Source organism: Carlito syrichta, unplaced genomic scaffold (assembly GCF_000164805.1).
Source record: "Carlito syrichta isolate Samal-C Ts95f unplaced genomic scaffold, Tarsius_syrichta-2.0.1 Scaffold316346, whole genome shotgun sequence".
Lineage (NCBI taxonomy): Eukaryota > Metazoa > Chordata > Mammalia > Primates > Tarsiidae > Carlito > Carlito syrichta.
In genome coordinates, this window is record NW_007260442.1 from 2,147,576 (window position 1) to 2,167,380 (window position 19,805).

A 19,805-nucleotide genomic window follows, 5' to 3' on the forward strand; every position below is an offset into this window, starting at 1 on the left:
TGCTTTGAAGCAAATACCTGATTTCTCTTTCAAGTTGAAGGAGGTCAGAAATTGACCATTTGTACCTCAGAGAGGTCAAATATTTAATCTATAAATTGAGGCATGAAAGCATGGCACTCATGACCAGGTTGTTAAATTCAAAGCAAAGGGCTGCACAGGAAAAAATGAGCTACCATGGTGTCATCAAATACCATAGGGGGTCAACAGAGATTATGTCTAGGGTTAAACTGCAAGATAAAGAAAATGATAGCAACATTCCCATAGAAATCTATCAAGTCCTATTAGAAGAAAGCAGAAATGGCTGGGCACAGTGGCTTATGCCTGTAACCCCAACACTTTGGGAGGCCGAGGTGAGAGGACTGCTTGAGCTCAGGAGTTTGAGACCAGCCTGGGCAACATAGCAAGAACTCATCTCTATAAAAAATTTTTTTAAATTAAAAAAAAAATTAGCTGGGCATGGTGATGTGTGCCTGCTACTCAAGAGACTGAAGCAAAAGGCCTGGGCCCAGGAGATCAAGGCTGCAGTAAGCTGTGATTATGCCACTGCACTCCAGCCTGAGCGACAAGAGTGAGACTCCAACTCAAAAGAAAAAAAATATTATTTAATTAACTCACCAAAGCACCTTCACTTCATGTTTTGAACTGGGTATGCGATAAATTAATAATCAAGTAAAATCATAAGTCAAAACAAATGTAAGTAAATGAATAAATTACCAATTGACAATAAAAAATTGGAGAGAAAGAGAGGTTTGAAACAATTCCCATGAGAAATTACTGAAGGAATTAGAGATATTTGCCATGGAAAATACCCTCAAGACATGGTTGGGACCATGAGCATCAGAATCAACTATTTTATTATTTTTTTAAATGAAGAGTCTTAATATTCCACTTTTGAAAACAAAATCAAAATCTCTGAGGGTGTTACTACCTTGAGCTCTGCATTTTTTACAAGTGGCACAGATGATTCCTCAGTACACTGTTCTTAAGACGCTGAAAATGTCAACGGAAAGTCAAACTAACACAAACAAGAAAACAACTTAAGATCACACAGGAAAAATCCAGATACATTCAAACAAGCATTCCTCTAGGAATCTTGTGAGATTAGCATATGATTATCATTCCTTCTGGGAAACTGAGTGGAACAGTGGAAAGAGTACCTCACTCAGTTCAAATCCTGACCATAGTTACTAGATGTGTGACCCTGAGAAGCCACCTAATTTCTGAGCCCTCAGTTTCTACCTTTTCTTTATCTTATGAAATGGGATAATTGTATTCACTGAATAGGATTTTTGTGGGGTTTAAATAAAAATTGTAAAAGCTATTTATCATGTGAAACTTTTGTGCACTGTTGATAGAAATGTAAAATGGTACAGACACTATGGAAAACAGTATGGAAGTACCACAAAAAATGACCAATAGAATGACCCATATGATTCAGCAATTTCGCTCCTAGCTAAATACCATGAAGAACTGAAAGCAGGATCTCAAAGAGATATATGTACACATATGCTCCTAACATTATTCACAACAGCCAAAGGTTGGAAGCAACCAAGTATCAATGGATGAATGAATAAACAAAATGTGGTGTATATATATGTATAAAATGAAATATTGTTCAGCATTAAAAAAGGAAGAAAATTCTGACACATGCTACAGCATGGATGATCTTTGAGGACATTATGCTAAGTGAAATAAGCCAGTCAGAAAGACAACTACTATATGATTCCATTCGTATGAGGATCCTAGAGGAGTCAAATTCACAGAGACAGAAAATAGAAGGGGAGTTGCCAGGGGCATGGGATAGATGGAAAAGGACGGTTATTGTTTAATGGGTAATTAAACCTCAGTTTAATTTTCATCAGTTTAGCAAGATGGAAAGAGCTCTGGAGATTGGTTATACAACAATGTGTATGTCCTTAAACACTACTGGACTGTACATTTAAAAATTGCCAAGATGGTAAATTTTGATATGTGTATTCTACCAAAATTAAAAATCAAAAGTATCTAGCATAATTCCAGGACTATGATAAATGCTCAGTAAAAGTTTATTCCCTTTCCTATGATGCACTAACACCATTTCTTTGGCATTTCTGCCAAAAATGTAAGAAAATATCAAACAAATTCAAATCGACGGACATCCTACTAAATAGCTGGCTTCCTAAAAAATATCAAGGTCAAGGAAAAACAAGAAAGCCTAAGGAAGTCTTCCAAATCAAAGACTAAAAATACACAATAACTAAATGCAATGTGTGATCCTGGACCAAAACCTGGACCAAATCTTGGGGAGAAATAAGACTATAAAGACATTACTGGTGCAACTAACATCATTTGAATATGGATTATGCATTAAAATAAATTGTATCAATGTTAAATTTCCTGATTTTGATAACTAAAGTGTGGTTATAAAAGACAAGGTCAGGCTGGGCTCGGTGGCTCAGCCTGCAATCCCAGCATTTTGGGAGGCCGAGGCAAGTGGACTGCCTGAGCCCGCAGGTTCAAGACCAGCCTGGGCAACTTGATGAGACCTGGTCTCTACAATAAATCAAAAATTAGCTGGACATGGTAGCGCATACCAACAGTTTCGGCTACTTGGAAGGCTAAGGCAAAAGGATTGCCTGAGCCCAGCAGGTCGAGGCTGTGGTAGCCATGAGCATGACACTGTAATTCAGCCTGGGCGACAGAGTGAGATCCCAACTCAACAAAATAAATAAATAAATAAAATAAAAGGTAAATTGGCTCATGCCTGTAATCCCAGCACTTTGGGAGGCCAAAACAAGAAGATTGCCTGAGTCCAAGAGTTGGAGACCAGTCTGGGCAACTTGGCAAGATCTCATTTCTACAATAAATCAAAAAATTAGCCAAGCATGGTGGCACGTGTCTGTAGTTCCAGCTACTTGGAAGGCTGAAGTGGAAGGACTGTCTGAGCCCAGCAGGCTGAGGCTGCTGCAGTGGCTGTGAGTGTGCCACTGCACTCCAACCTGGGCAACAGAATGAGACTCTGACTCACTAAAGAAAAAAAAAAAAGCCGGGCATGGTGGCTCATGCCTGTAATCCCAGCACTTTGGGAGGCAGAGGCTAGAGGAATACCTAAGCCCAAGAGTTCGAGACCAGCCTGGGCAACTTGGCAAGACCTTGTCTCTACAATAAATCAAAAAAATTAGCCGGGCATCCTGATGCATGTCTGTAGTTCCAGCTACTTGGAAGGCTGAGGTAGAAGGATCACCTGAGCCTAGCAGTTCGAGGCTGCGATGGCTGTGGCCTGCACTCCAGCCTAGGCAACAAAGTGAGACTCTGACTAAAAAAAAGGCCTTTTGCTTTTAGGAAATACATACAGATGTACTGAGTGATAAAGAGATATGATGTCTGTAGTTCACTCTCAAATGGTTCAAAAAAATAATAATATGCTCATATATAGTTATGTGTGCATATATATGTAACATGCACAGAAAGATAAAGCAAGTACGAAAAAATATAAACAATTGTGAATTTTAGCAAAAGGTACACCAAAGTTTCTCATTCAATTTTTGCACTATTCTCTAAATTTGAGATTTTATTAAAATTAAAAGTAACCAAAAACAGTTTCCATCTTTTCATGTTATAAAGTAAGTAACCTGGTATTTTCCTGAGTTTCTCTCACATAACACTAGTTCCAAAAGATGTTCCTCCTCAAAAGTGGATTCCATAGGCAATAAAATCTGAACCAGCTGTTACCTGTGATATTCTCTTCCCAAAGAAACACATTATACAAGAGTAGATTAAAGATTTGGAGATGTTCTGAAATCAGAAACCTATTCAACCCAGCACTTCCCAAGCTTTGGATAACTATAGTTTTTTTTCTTTTACCTTATAATACTAACATCAGCAAAACTAGTATTCTAGAGAACGGAGCAGTAAACTAGCCTGAGGTAGCAGGTATAAAAGCAGACAAAACCCAAGCCTTCCAAGCCTGGACACCTATGCAGGACTGCTGGCCTCAGAATGGCGGCCATGAGCAAAGTTCAGGTTTCCTCTGTGCTAATCAGCATCTCTGAAACTGAGCCTGCAACCCTGGCTTGTGCTCTACCCAACTGGACTAACCAGTCCAAACTACGGTACTGTTTAATACAAAAGCAACCATGAAAAAGACACCAGAAATACGTCTCTGCTTCATAAGTGCATTATGTATTATATTTACTGTAAGTTATTAGTTCCATTTATTAGTTTACATATCTCACTCTCCAAATAGACTGAACTCTTTAATTAATAATATTATTTCTTTTTTTTTTTTTGAGTGGTAATCTCACTCTGTGCCCAGACTGGAGTGTAGTGGCACACTCATGGACACCTCAGCCTCAACCTGCTGGGCTCAAGTGATCCTTCCACCTCAGTTTTCCAAGTAGCTGGCATCACAGGCACACACCACCACACCGGGCTAATTTTTTGATTTACTGTAGAGATGAGGTCTCACAAAGTTGCCCAGACTGGTCTCGAACCCATGGGCTCAGGGAGTCCTCTTACCTTGGCCTCCCAAAGTGCCGGGATTATAGGCATGAGTCACCGTGCCTGGCAACAAGATTATTTCTCACTTCATCACGAGACCCCCAGCACACAGTGCCTGACTCATTACAGGTTACCAATAAATGTATGTTGATTTATAGTGAATTAATCAATGAATAATTACCTCTGATCCAAGATATGATTTGCCTTGTATTAATTCTGGTGCTGCATAAGCAAGACTCCCACAGCATGTCTGTAGTTGGTAATCCTTGTTTCCCTGCCAATAAGATAAAAATGAAACACTTATGAATTACAGTCCTTAGGAGAATTAAATCTTGATAAACATTTTCCGAGTACAGCAGAGAGAGGCTAGATAAAGAACTACCTCAAATAAACAGGGATTTCGGCAGCCAACCCAGTACTCTGTACATACATGTGTGCATGCACATGTGCTCTTTGCGTCTCGGGATTTCCAACTCCACTACAACCTGGCACAAACAAATCTTCCCCTTAGTTCTTAATCAAGACAGATTCATATTTCCCTAGGTAACCACTCACATAATAATCAGCCTAGCATACATCAAGCACCCATGTCTTCTGATTCCCAAGTATCTGAGGAAAAAAAGTATGTTTTCTCTTTTTATGGCTTATATGCATTTCTTTACTGGACCCTATCTCCAATGTCAAATCTTTACAAACAGAGAACTTATTTTTTCTTAGAGGGAAAAAAAAATATCGTACAGAACAGTGCCTTGAGAATCTGTTTTCTAGACTTAGTTATAAGACAAATCACTACCTTAGCTTCCAGATCTGTTAAAATGAGAAATCTGCCCATCCTCCTCTGCCTTCCCACAGAAACATCAAGACATAATGAAATAAAACTACTGCCCAACACCTGTATAGAGTGCTACAGCTGGCAGAGGACTTGTGAAATTGTGAGATTTCATTTACAACATGCTCAGGAGTGAGCGCCTCAACAGAAGGTTGAGGCAATCCTCTACCAGGCAACCCCCGCTTTCTGAGATGGAGTCTGTGGGCCAAATCTGGGGTGCCATAAATAAAGGCTCAAGGAGTCTGCCACAAACCTTTGCCACTGCCTTCTGTGGAGAGCATGACACAAACTAGTTTATCTGTTCAGAGTATGTTTTCTCTTTATATACTGCTGATCAAAAAAAAAAATGCCTTCTAGCATTTGTTTCCCAGACAAAAGGTCCCACTGATAATCTCCACAGAGCCAAGGGAGAGAGAAGAGAATCAGAAAGAATTAGACATTCAGCCAAAGGGGCAAGATCTGCTTCTCTGCACCTAGCTAATTCTGATCGGGGCAGGAAATAATCATGGGACTACAAAGGGCTGAGACAAGTATGCAATTTCAAAATTCTTAATGAGTGTAGACAGCTCATTTTAGAGACTGTGAGTACCATGATTAGAGAACTCCGGAGGAAGCCTCCAACAGGCAGCCACACAGGAGATCTGCTGCAGACAGCAGAGCTGGGAAGCTCAAAGTCACCTCAAATAGAATTGTGCTAGAGAAAACCATTCTTAACTAAGGAATGCAAATTAAGGAATACATAATGGTATAAATTTAGAAGTGCATATGGACATTTTCCTTCTTTTATGAGGGAAAGGGATTATCTTTCAAAATGTAACTAATTGTTAGTTATAAAACCATTTAGATAACAAAGGGGAGACTGCACTAAATTCTCAACTTTTATCTAAATAAACAAAGATAGCATCTATGGCAACATACTCCAATAACGAGCACATTGTCAATTCGCTTTCCTGATATAATGGCCTCATGTCACCTCTGCACTGTAAATTCTCACAGCACACCCATGGGGGTCTTCAGCAGGAGCCTGGACTGAAGCAGTGGCTCTCAATCTTGGTTACATGTTAGAATAATCCAGAGAACTTACAAATATTACCAATGCCCAGAGATGAAATTTAACAGTATTCTCAATGGATGCAATCAGGCTCAACAAAAAGTAAGTGGAATTCAGGGCAAGATACCACACTAAAAGATGCATTTACAAAGAAAATAAATGCATTTTTATTTCTGCACTTACCTTGGGTTTTGCACAAAGACCAAAGTCAATCAGCTTTAATTTATGATATTCATCAAACAACAAATTTTCCTGGAAAAATGAAGATATTGTGAGAACTATATACTGACTTCCTTATATCGCATCCCACCTCTAGCCATTTCTAAAAATGATTTAAGCTTGTTTATATTAAAAAGCCTCAACTGGGCATGGTAGCCCATGCCTGTAATCCCAGCATTTTGGGGAGGCTGAAGTAGGATTACTTGAGGCCAGGAGTTCGAGACCAGCGAGGGCAACATAGCAAGATCACATCCCTACAAAAATTAAACATTTAAATTTACCAATATTACAAGAGTGAAAATAACTAAAAATTAATGAAATGACAATAAGTACAGGAGGGGAAAGAGGAGGAATGTTGGTAATTCCATCATATTTCCTCAAGACATACTGACATAAGCCATGTCCTCCCTGATGCCCTAAGGTTCAACTACAAGCAAACATCACTTGTGTCAAAAGCAAGTTGAAACCAAATGAGTGAGCTCAAATCGAAGAGTTAGTTATAAACAGATGGAAAAGGACAGTTACACTAGTAATACCTTCTCGAACTAATTCTAGGTATCAAGCAACATTTAATTTTTTTGTTTTGGTTTGGGGTTTTGAGTTGAAGTCTCATTCTGTTGCCAAGGCTAGAGTGCAGTGGCATGCTCACAGTCACTGCAGTCTTGACCTGCTGTGCTCACCATGATCCTTCCGCCTCAGCATCCCAAGTAGCTGGAACTACAGGCGTGTTCTACCATGCCCAGCTTATTTTTTTATTTATTGTAGAGAAGAAGTCTCATCAAATTGCCCAGGTTGGTCTCAAATCCCTGAGTTTAGGCAATCCTCTTGCCTTGGCCTCCCAAATTGCTGGGATTACCGTGCCTGGCCATTAAGTAACATTTAAATCCATATTTACCACCACCCACATTAGTCAGAGCCTGCAGACCTAAAGAGTATTCACATTTTTATTCTTTCCTTAAAAAGTAGAGCCTGTCCATTCCATTGAACTGTTCCTTTCTGAGGCATAATGGAATTTAAATTAAAGAAAGATGAGATTAGGAAAAGAGCACTGAATAGAAAATGTTCAAGGATTCAATATAATCATATAAAATACTCAATCCTGACTACAAAGACATTTATAATTTCACAAATAATTGACAGATAAATAGAATGCTAATAAGTCCATCCAAAAAGTCTACCACAAGTCAAAAGTAAAGGAGGAAAAAGAAATGTGGTACTTACTGGAACAACAACAACAACAAAAACCCAAAGCTAAAATAGATTCCAAAACAGAAAGAACATTTGGAAACCTAAAAATAACAGACAGAAGATGACAAACTCTCAGGTGAGCTTTTGACTATGATGCAGTCTCTTACTGGTTTGAGGTCCCTGTGAGCATAGCCCTGGCTGTGCACATAAGCAACTGCAGATACTATCTGACGAAAGACAACCCGGGTCTCCTCTTCTGACAGGCGATCCTGGGAAATGATGTAGTCAAACAGCTCTCCTCCAGGGCAGTACTTTAACAGCAAAAGTCACAGAGATATTTTTATAACTTACAAAAGTCACTTCACAAGAATTTTAAATAAAAAAGTAAACCTTAACTCAGAGACATTATTAATTCAACTTTATAGGCAAGGGACTTGAGTAAGACATATTCAAAAATACACTCTCAGGCTCACACAAGTCAATAATTATTCCAGGAATGAGAACAATAACTCTTTCCTCGAGCAGTTTTATTACCAATAAATAGAAGTAAAACCAGCTACCACTGTGACTTTAAAAAGCTCATTCAGGGTTTTATATTTTTATAGCAAAGTACTAAAACTCATTCTCATCTTAATGAACTCACATTTAATGTAATTACCTGAAATTTTAAAACCCAGCAATAATTATTGTTTCTCCATCCCAAAGACCAGTGACTTTCAACCTGTTCCAGAAAAAGCCCAAATCTAGAGGTAGCTCAGAGGCTGCATAAACCTTGAGACTTTCCATCCTTTCTCCAAGGCAACTCCACTCTTCTGTAAACTGGGTTAGCATTTAAGAATTCATTCCATTATGGCATTATCAATTAAAAGTATAACTGCATATAGGCTTGACCTCATAGTTCTACCTTTAGTTACTGTTCCTATAGGTGTACTCAACCCACATCATAAACAATGCACATTAAAGATAGTTCGCCACAGCAACATTGTAAAAACAAAAGACAAGCTGGGCTCGGCGGCTCAGCCTGTAATCCTGCGCCTTTGGGAGGCTGAGGTGAGTGGACTGCCTGAGCCCGCAGGTTCGAGACCCACCTGGGCAGGCAAGACCTCATCTCTACAATAAAATCAAAAAATTAGCCGGGCGTGGTAGCGCGCGCCTGTAATTCCGGCTACTCAGAAGGCTGAGGCGGAAGGATCGCCGGAGCCCAGCAGGTCAAGGCTGCAGTGGCCGAAAGCGGCTACTGCACTCCAGTCTGGGCGACAGAGTGAGACTTCAACTCAAAACAAAAAAAAACAAAAACAAAAGACAAAACAACTGTCTTAGTCCATTCAGGCTGCCACAACAAAATAGCTTATACTGGGTTATTAGTTTATGAACAACAGAAATTTATTGCTCACAGTTCTGGAGGCTAGGAAGTCCAACATCAAGGTGCCAGCAAACTTGGCGTCTAGTGAGTTCTCTTTGCTCACAGTCGGCATGTGCTATGTGTGCTCACATGGTTGAAGGGAGAAAACAGCCTCCCTCAAGCCTCGATTATAAGAACACTAATCCCATTCATAAGGGATTTACCCTGATGACTTAATCACTTCGTAAAGGCCCCAACATCTTAAAACTACCACATCGGGGATTAAGTTCCAACATATGAATTATGGGAAGACATCAACATCCAGACCATAGCAACAACCCAAATGTTCACGCTACATAAAGTATGACATGGCTATAAAATAGAATACCAGGCAGTGATTTAAAAATAATAAGAAGAAGCTCTTTAGGAACTAATTTGGAAAAAATGTCCAGTATTAGGTACAAAAAACAAAGTGCGAGAGTATAATATTGGCTGGGTGCAGTGGCTCACATCTGTAATCCCAGCACTTTCGGAGGCAGAGGCAAGGAGACTGCCTGAGCCCAGGGGTTCGAAACCAGGCTGGGCAACTTGGTAAGACCTGGTCTCTACAATAAATCAAAAAATTAGCTGGGCCTCAGGGTGCACTCTTCTAGTTCCAGCTACCTGGAAGGATGAGGCAGAAGGATTGCCTGAATCCAGAAGGTCAAGGTTGCAGAGGCCATGAGTGTGCCACTGCACTCCAGTCTGGGTGCCAGAGTGAGACTCCAACTCAAAAAAAAGAAAAAGAAAAAGAGTATATACTGATACAGTTACCTGCAAAAGCATTATGCTGAGCAAAAAAAGCCAGACTAGAATACAAATTTTAAAAATACAAATAAAAAAATAGAATACAGCTGGGCTCGGTGGCTCAGCCTGTGATCCCGCGCCTTTGGGAGGCTGAGATGAGTGGATTGCCTGAGCTCGCGGGTTCAAGACCCGCCTGGGCAGCGAGACCTCATCTCTACAATAAATCAAAAAATCAGTTGGGCGTGATAGCGCATGCCTGTAATTCCGGCTACTCGGAAGGCTGAGACGGAAGGATCACCGGAGCCCAGCAGGTCGAGGCTGCGGTGGCTGGGAGCGGCCACTGCACTCCAGTCTGGGCGACCGAGTGAGACTCCAACTCAAAAAAAAAAAAAAAAAAAAAAAATAGAATACAAAATATAAAAAATAAAAAATAGAATACAAAAATAAAAAATAGAATACAAATTTTAAAAGTCATACAAGAATACAAACTCTGTGATTCATTTACATCAAATTCTAGAGCAGGTAAAATTAAACTGTGGTGATAAAAGTCAGATTAGTGGTTGCTGGTAAGGGCAGGGTGGGCGCCATTACAGAAAATAACTTCAAAAGCATGAGAGAAAACTTTCTGGGGGATCAAAACATTTTATACTCTGGGGTGGGTAGTACAAAGTCTATGCATTTGTCAAGCTGCATATCTCGTGTACATTTTGAAGTAAATTATACCTCAATAGTAAATTTTTTAAATGCTATCCAGTAAGTTTTACAAAAAGAAAACAGCTTACTTCATATTTTCAAATAAAGAAATACAAAATAAAGAGAAGCAAAAACATCTAAAATCTCTGAGCGTACATAGATCATCTCCAAGCTAAAACGTTAAAAAGGTACAAAGCAATATCATAGTTGTGAGCATTTATATGATTAAAATCTATTACCTATACACACAAACACATAAAAATACATATATATGAGTGTATTTTTATATGTGGATACCTACATATATTTTACATATGTGAGTGTATTTTTTATATGTGTGTTTGTGTACACAAGAAAAAAGTGAAGGACCCAGAGGAAAGGAAACTGGATGACTGGAATACAAGGGAGAGAGGATTTTATTTTTTTATATATACAATATACTCTCTTATACCTTTTAAATTTTGTCCTAGGTTCACAGAAGTTTTGTTTTTCAAAAATTTAATTTGAACAAAAATAAAAAGGTTTTAAAAGCATCAGTGTAGCTGGGCTCGGTGGCTCAGCCTGTAATCCTGCGGTTTGGAAGGCCAAGGTGAGTGGACTGCCTGAGCCCGCAGGTTCAAGACCCGCCTGGGCAACTTGGCTAGACCACATCTCTACAATAAATCAAAAACTAGCCAGGCATGGTAGCACATGCCTGTAGTTCCAGCTACTTGGAAGGCTGAGGCGGAAGGATCACCAGAGCCCAGCAGGTCGAGGCTGCGGTGGCCGGGAGCGGTCACTGCACTGCAATCTGGGCAACAGAGTGAGACTCCAACTCAAAAAATAAAAATAAATAAAATAAAATCATCAGTGTAGGTGGACTTACAATGTAATAAAAACAGTTGGGCACAGTGATCCACACCTGTAATCCCAGCACTTAGGGAGGCTGAAGCAGGAGGATCACTTAAAACCAGGAGTTCAAGACCAGACTAGGTGGCAACATAGCAAGACCCCAACTCTATCTTTAAAAAAGGGGGGGGAGAAATAACTCTAGGTCAAAAATATTCAACTTTATGAATTTTAAAATACACATTTAAAACAAAGCTAACTGCCAGGCATGGTGGATCAGGCCTATAATCCCAGTACTTTAGGAGGCCGAGGTGAAAGGATTGCCTGAGCCCATGGGTTCGAGACCAGCCTGGAAAACTTGGCAAGACCTCATCTCTACATTAAAAAAAAAAAAAATTAGCCAGGTGTGGAGCCTCATGCCTATGGTTCCAGCTACTTGGAAGGCTGAGGCAAAAGGATCACCTGAGCCCAGCAGGTTGAGGTTGCGGTGGCCATGAGCATGTCACTGCCCGCCAGCCTGGGCAACAGAGTAAGACTCCAATTCAAAAACAAAAAAAGCGCTAACCTAGAAAATGATGTGTAGTTACAAACCATTTGGTTGAGACTAAGAAAAAACAAAATGAGAAGAATGATGCAAGTTGTAAAGACTTCTGTTTCAAGACAAAAGGAGTAGGTCAAAACTTGTAAGAGCCTGGTTTGCGTAACACATACTGGAAGCTACCCACATGCTGTGGGTTGAACTGTGTCCTCCAAAAAGATATGTTCCAGTACTAATATTAGGTAGTTATGAATGTGAATTTATTTGCAAAGAGAGTCTCTGTGGATGCAATCAAGTTATAATGAGGTCACATGGGATTAAGGCAGGCCCTAATTCAATGACTCAGGTCCTTTCAAGAAGAGGGAAATTTGGACAGAGACACAGACACAAAGAAAGGAAAACACCATTTGAAGACAGAAGCCGAGACTAGAGTGGTACATTTATAAGCCAAGGATTGCCAGCAACCACCAGAAACTAGGAAACACGCAGGGAACAGATTCTCCCTCAGAAACTCCAGAAGGACTCAACCTTACTCACACCTTGATAACAAACTTCAAGCCTTCAGAATCTTAAGACAATAAATTTCTGTGTTTTAAGTCAACAAGTTTATGTTAATTTGCTACAACAGCCCTAGTAAATTAACTCACCATATAAAACTGAAATGAATCTTTCCCTCATAAGGTATGTTTCCTAACATATCCTATCCACTAAACCATACTATTTCCCATTAGGTGTATATTAGAAAGACTATATCCACAATGAAACTCTAACTTATTATATATGTCTACTTGTTCTAACTTGTTACAGACAGAACAAGTAAGCCACTTAACATCTATTCTAATCTTTCAGGTGATATGTACTTTTCTCTTTTACTACTGATGAAATAATATGTTACTCAAATATTGGTAGGTCTCTGGAACATACTACTAACCTCAAGAACCATAAATATTTTGTTGGCTGTCTCTAACACATGGTACAGTTGACATATATGCTGATGTCTCAGGTTCTTCAAGGCATCAATCTCAGTTTTGACCCGGGGCAAATCACTCTGTGACAAAACATCACATGGAATGAACAATAAACTTGTTCAGGTTGTATTCCTGAACAATATCAGCATCAATATCAACACCTTTAATACTATGTAGCAAGAGCTATCAACAACCCCAAGCCGGGCTCAGTGGCTCAGCCTGTAATCCCGTGCCTTTGGGAGGCTGAGGTGAGTGGATTGCCTGAGCCCGCGGGTTCGAGACCTGCCTGGGCAACTTGGCGAGACCTCATCTTTACAATAAATCAAAAATTAGCCGGGCGTGGTAGCGCACACCTGTAGTTCCAGCTACTTGGAAGGCTGAGGCAGAAGGATCACCGGAGCACAGGAGGTCGAGGCTGTGGTGGCCAGGAGCGCCCACTGCACTCCAGTCTGGGCAACAGAGTGAGACTCCGACTCAAAAAAAAAAAACAACTCCAAAAGAACTGTTCAACAATACAGAAAAATATAACAAACTTATTTGTATGTACATTTAAAAAAGGCCTTAGAGATTTTACGAAATCTATTGTGGGTCAATAGTTCTACATCCAGAAAACAATCTCAGACTCCTTTAGAAGGTTAGCATTTCAAACAAGGAAATTGGAAGACACACTCCACTCAATTATCATGCCTGGACCACTATTTTCCGTTTCAGCAATGTGCCTTTAGAAGCATGCTGAGCTAAAAACCAGTGAATTCAGGTAAAAGATATGTGGGTATTAACTGGCTTAGTCTTCTAACTTTTCTGGCGTTGGAAATTTTTCAAATTAAAGTTAGTTGGGGAGGATAAGTCAACCTGAAAAAATTTTAAAAGACAGAAACTGGGCCAGGTGTGGTGGCTCAAGCCTGTAATCCCAGCAATTTGGGAGGCCGAAGCGAAAGAATTATCTGAGCTCAGGGGTTCAAGACCAGCCTGCGCAACTTGATGAGACCTCGTCTCTACAATAAATCAAAAAATAAGCCGGATGAGGTAGGTGCATCTGTAATTCCAGCTACTTGGAAGGCTGAGGCAGAAGGATTGCCTGAGCCCAGCAGGAAGAGGCTGTAGCAGCCATGAACATGCCACTGCACTCCAGCCTGGGCAACAAAGTGAGACTCTGACTCAAAAAAAAAAAAAGAAAAAAAAGACAAAGCCAGAAAGCCCATGAAGTAGCAAGTAAAACTTTGTTTATCTAAAGTACAATTTTACGTATTTAACAGGAAAATGGAAAGATCACAAGTTAATAGCCTAACAAATCACCTAAGGGAGTTGAAAAGACAAGACCACCAAAACCCTAACTTTAGCAGAATAATCCAGACCACCAAAGTAAAAGTCCAAATACAGGACATGGAAGACAAAAATATAGGAAAAAAAAAACAAAACAAAAAGCCGATTATTTGAAAGAATAAACAAGTTTGATAGATCCTACCCAGAATGACCAAGAAAAAGCCCAAACACAATCAGAATTGCAAAAGATTAAATCACAACTGACCTCAAAAAAATACAAAAGATTATCGGAGATTACTATGCACACCTGTACGGAAAAAAAACTTGATAACCTAAATGAAATGGAAGACTTTCTGACATCACTCAATCTCCTAAGGTTGAAACAAGAAGACAATGAGACACTAAATAGATCAATAACAACCCAGGAAATTGACTCAGTCATAAGAAAACTACCTAAACCAGATGGTTTTCCAGCAGAATTCTACAAAATGTACAAGGAGGAGCTGATACCAATCCTACTCAAAGTATTCCAGGCAATTGAGAAAGAAGGAATTCTCCCCAAATCATTTTACGAAGATAACATCACACTAATACCCAAACTGCATAAAGATCCAACAAAAAAAAATAACTACAGGCCGATATCCCTGATGAGCATAGATGCAAAAATTCTCAACAAGATTCTAGCAAATCAGATCCAACAACACATCTCAAAAATCATTCACCATGACCAAGTAGGCTTCATCCCCAGAGTGCAGGGCACTCCAGTCTGGTGATGGAGTAAGACTCAAACTCAAAAAAAAAAAATAAAAAGGCAAAAGACACAAATAGACACTTCTCAAAAGAAAATATACAGGCAGTCAATAGACACATGAAAAAAGTGCTCAGCCTCACTAATCATCAAAGAAATGCAAATCAAAACCACACTGAGATACCACCTAATCCCAGTAAGAATGGCCATCATTAATAAAACAAACAACAGATTCTGGTTGGTGAGGATGAGGAGAGAAAGGATGGCTTCTACACTTCTGGTGGGAATGCAAACTAGTACAATCTCTGTGGAAAACAGTGTGGCATTTCTAAAAGAACTAGACATTGACCTTCCATATGACCCAGCAATACCCCCTATAGGGAATATACCTGGAGGAACTTAAATCATTCTAAAAAAAGATACCTGTACACGCACATTTATTGCAGCACTATTCACAAAAGCAAAAACATGGAACTGTGCTGCCCATCAAAACTGGACTGGATTAAAAACATGTGGTACATATACACGATGGAATATTATGCAACCTTAAAGAAGGACAAACATATGAACTTCACAGCAACTTGGATGGATTTAGAGTCTCTCATACTCAGTGATCTATCACAGAAACAAAGAATACAGTATCACATGTTCTCACTCATAAGTGGACCCTGAGCATTAACCATAACACTATAAGAAAGGGAATGACAGTAGCAGAATACTGCCGGGATGGGGGTGGGGGCACAACATCAATAAGGGTGACTAATCTCAAACCAGACAAAGTGGAGACCAACAGGAGACCCAAACTTTACCTGTACGATGACCACCTGTATACCTAATCCTGAATCGTACCTCAAATTTTTAAAATAAAAAAACATAAAATTTTTCAAAAATAAAATATTTTAAAAGAAATAAATTGCCGGACTTGGTGGCTCAGCCTGTAATCCTGCGCCTTGGGAGGCTGAGGTGAGTGGATTGCCTGATTCTGCGGGTTCGAGACCCGCCTGGGCAACTTGGTGAGACCTCATCTCTACAATAAATCAAAAAATTAGCTGGGCGTGATAGAGCACGCCTGTAATTCCGGCTACTTGGAAGCCTGAGGCGGAAGGATCGCCAGAGCCCAGCAGGTCGAGGCTGCAGTCTGGGCAACAGAGTGAGACTCCAACTCAAAAAAAAAAAAAAAAAAGAATTAAATCTAATGATCAGTGGCTCAAGATCCAATTATCTAGGACTATTCACCCAGATGTCAGTCTTCACCAAAAATCGACTGCAATTTTGACTATTCTAAAATGATCATCCTTTTCTTCTTTCTTTGGGGAGTTGAAGGGAAACCTCATGACTAAGACCTGGAAGTATTCAAAATATTATTAAGATCCTAGGAAGTAAATAAAATAAAAATAATAACAATAGAAAATATAAAAACAAGTTTAGAAATAATGACAATGTCATGATATTAATGCTTTAAGTTTTGTGTATCAGCATGATAATACATTTTGGAATAACAGTACACATTTTGTTTGCTTTAATTTTTAGGAAGAACACTTCACAAATGTGTGTGTCATTCTTGTGCAAGGGCCATACTAATCTTCTTTGTACTGTTCCAATTTTAGTATATGTGTTACCAAAGCAAGCACTTTGTTTGCTATTTAAGCATTTGAAGTGTTAAAGTGAATAAGTCATACTGAATTTAAATTTCTCAAGAAAATTAATCAAATTTGTACTCAATGTTGAAATGCTCAAGAAAAAACTTTTTAATGCTTATTAGGTTAATAAATATAGTTCTGAGCACTAAAAAAAAAAAACAACAACATTAAAATGGAAGGAGATCCTGAATTGTCAGTTGGTAGATTATTAAAAATAATTTCTGATACAGGCCACTATGTGATTTCAGTATATATTTTGGAAGGAATTCAAAGAATTGAATGACAAACCTATAAAAACTACTTATATTCCCTTTGACTTACTTATATATGTTAACCAGCACTTATATCAAAAATTAAAAAGTAGCCGGGCACAGTGGCTCACGCCAATAATCCAAGCACTTTGGGAGGCCAAGGTGAGAGGATTGCCTGAGCCCATGGATCCAAGACCAGCCTGGGCAAATTGGTGAGACCTCATCTCTACAATAAATCAATAAAAATTAGCCAGGCATGGTGGCATATGCCTGTGGTTCCAGCTACTTGGAAGGCTGAGGGGGAAGGATCGCCTGAGTCCAACAGGTTGAGGCTGCAGTGGCTGTGAGCATGCCACTGCACTCCAACCTGGGCGACAAAGTGAGACTCCAACTCAACAAAAAAAAGAAAGAAAAAAAAAAATACTATTCTAAGAAAAGAGCAGGCCAGGCCTGGAGGCTCACACCTACAGTACTAGCTACTAAGGAGGCTAAGGAAGGAGAATACCTTGAGCCCTAATGTTTGAGGCTGCAGTAAACTATGATCGCACCTCTGCACTCCAGCACGGATGACTCAGCAAGATCCTGTCTCTAAATAAATAAATAGAAGTAACTAGAACATTAGAGCAAATTCAAGTTTTAATTCACAAAACTTATTATTAGTAGAATATTTTTAAAATAATTTTAAACTTACCCCAAGTGCATTTTTATCCATGATTTTTATAGCTACCATTTCTCCAGTAAGGATATGGCAGGCAAGTTTGACCTTTGCAAAGCCACCTAAGGATAGGAAAATGTATTATGAAAAGATATGCTATGTCTCAGGCACAAACATTTTTTCATATACTTTTAAAGTATGACTCAAGTCATTTTTTCCTGGAAGTTTGTGGCTGTTTCTTCCAAAGTGCTAGTCATGACTCTAGCCTCTTCTCATCCAATGTCTAGCTGAAGATTTTTTTTTAAATCATGATAGTGCATCTCCAACTTTGTAATAAGAAAACAAAATATACTCTGTAAAAATTTGCTCTGTGTTAACACTGCAATTAAATTTGCTTTATAATTAATATTGGTAGAACACAATAAACAATTGCTGAGACAGAAGACACACAGGTAAGGATGTATGCATGTATGTGTGCAGAAATCCCATCCCTTTCACTGCCTTCACTACCTTCCCCTCGTCCAAGTCACCATCATCTCCAGCATCACTCACCTGATTTACTGCAACAGCCTCCTCACATCTCTCTGCTTCTGCCCTTGCCTTCCCCTATCCAATTTTTTCTCCACTAAGCACAAAAGTGACTCTGTAAAAACAAAGGTCAGGGCCAGGCACAGCTGCTTACGCCTATAATCCCAGCACTTTGGAAGGCAGAGGTGAGAGGACTGCCTGAGCCCACGGGTTCAAGACCAGCCCGGGCAACTTGGCAAGAGCACATCTCTAGAATAAATCAAAAAATTAGCTGGGCGTGGTGGTGCGTTCCTGTAGTTCCAGCTACTTGGAAGACTGAGGCGGAAGGATCACCTGAGCCCAGCGGGTCGAGGCTGTGGTGGCCCTGAGTGTGCCACTGCACTCCAGCCTGGGCGACAGAGTGAGACTCCAGCTCAGAAAAAAAAAATCAGATTATTCCTAGGCACAAACTCTCCAGTGACTTTTATCTAGAATAAAAGTCAAAGTTCTTGCAATGACCTACAAGGCTTTTTCCCCTTGCTCCACTTTTTCTTACTAAAGTAAACCGAAGAATTTTTAAACTACAAAAGTTAGATTAAAAAGCTGATGGCTGCCTAAACAGACTATACTCCCAAATAGCTCTCTACCCTCTGCCTCCAAGAAAAAAAATGATAACTATTACCTGTTCCAATTGTTTCATATAACTCATAGTATTTGAGAAGTTCATCATAATCTTTCATAGTCCTCCTGGGAGTTATACAAAATTACAAAAAGAACCTGTAAGACAGAGATAGCACATAATCAATAAAGGAACTAATACCAGATTACCTCCTCCATTCTTGTAACTGCAAATAAATCTTAAACATATAAATGATACTGGAAAAATTAATAACTATGAAAAAAGTAAATTAAACTGGATTCCTATCTCACACCATACATAAAAATGAACTCCAGGTAGAGCTGAGTATAAAAGATAAACCCTTAAAACTTTTAAAGGAATATTATCATTACTTCAAGATAGAAGAAGATACTATAAATAGATAAAGTCAGTGCTAACCACAAGAAAAATTACATTAGACAATATTAAAATTAAGAACTACAGCCTGGTGTGGTGGCACATGCCTGTAGTCCCAGCTACTTGGGAGGTTGAGGTTGGAGGATTGCTTGAGCCCAGGAGTTCAGGGCAAGTCTGGCAACATAGTGAGACTCTGTCTCTTAAAAAAAAATTTAAGTACTTCTGCACATCCAAAGCCACCAGAAAAAGAAAGCCATAAATATGAAAAGATATCCACAACACATATAGCAATGGATATATATACAGTATAAACTATAACAAGACAGTAAGAAAACAATCCAACAGAAAAATAAGCAAATGATATTTAAAAAACACAAAGACACACAAATACCCAATAAATACATGAAAAACGCTCAATTTCATTAGTCATCAGAAAATGCAAATTAAGAATCCAATTATATATATTTTTACATTGTGTACCACCACACCTGGCTAATTTTTAAAATTTTTATAGACACGAGGTCTCGCTATGTTGCCCAGGCTAGTCTCAAACTCCTTACCCACACCAAGTCTACAGCTAAGAGTAAGCAAAAGGAAGCAGCAGAAGAGAACCTTAGAAAAGTAAGAACTAGAATACAGTAGCACTTTCATAAGTCTAATTGTACCTAAGTCCAACAAAATTAGCCAAGGTACCCAACTAACACAATTGGTTATATAGTACTGTACTATAATAGGTTTATAATACTTTTCACAGCCGGGCTCGGTGGCTCAGCCTGTAATCCCGCGCCTTTGGGAGGCTGAGGTG

The 19,805-nt window shown here is 39.3% G+C and overlaps 1 protein-coding gene across 4 annotated transcripts in view; it reads right to left on the minus strand.

Moving 5' to 3' along the window:
- The window catches only part of MELK (maternal embryonic leucine zipper kinase), an 86,963-nt gene that overhangs the window by 65,439 nt on the left and 1,719 nt on the right, over window positions 1-19,805 (minus strand). The window contains exons 2-7 of one of the 4 annotated variants that reach the window (XM_008074162.2): window positions 18,668-18,762; window positions 17,515-17,600; window positions 12,885-13,001; window positions 7,934-8,077; window positions 6,543-6,611; window positions 4,661-4,753 (exon numbers count right to left, since the gene is read on the minus strand). In XM_008074162.2, the coding sequence (XP_008072353.1) occupies window positions 4,661-4,753; window positions 6,543-6,611; window positions 7,934-8,077; window positions 12,885-13,001; window positions 17,515-17,600; window positions 18,668-18,725 (567 nt within the window). In that variant the 5' untranslated portion in view covers window positions 18,726-18,762. Of the gene's footprint in view, window positions 1-4,660; window positions 4,754-6,542; window positions 6,612-7,933; window positions 8,078-12,884; window positions 13,002-17,514; window positions 17,601-18,667; window positions 18,763-19,805 lie in introns of those variants that run through there. The other 3 variants (XM_008074163.1, XM_008074167.1, XM_008074169.2) reach the window with 3 other exon arrangements.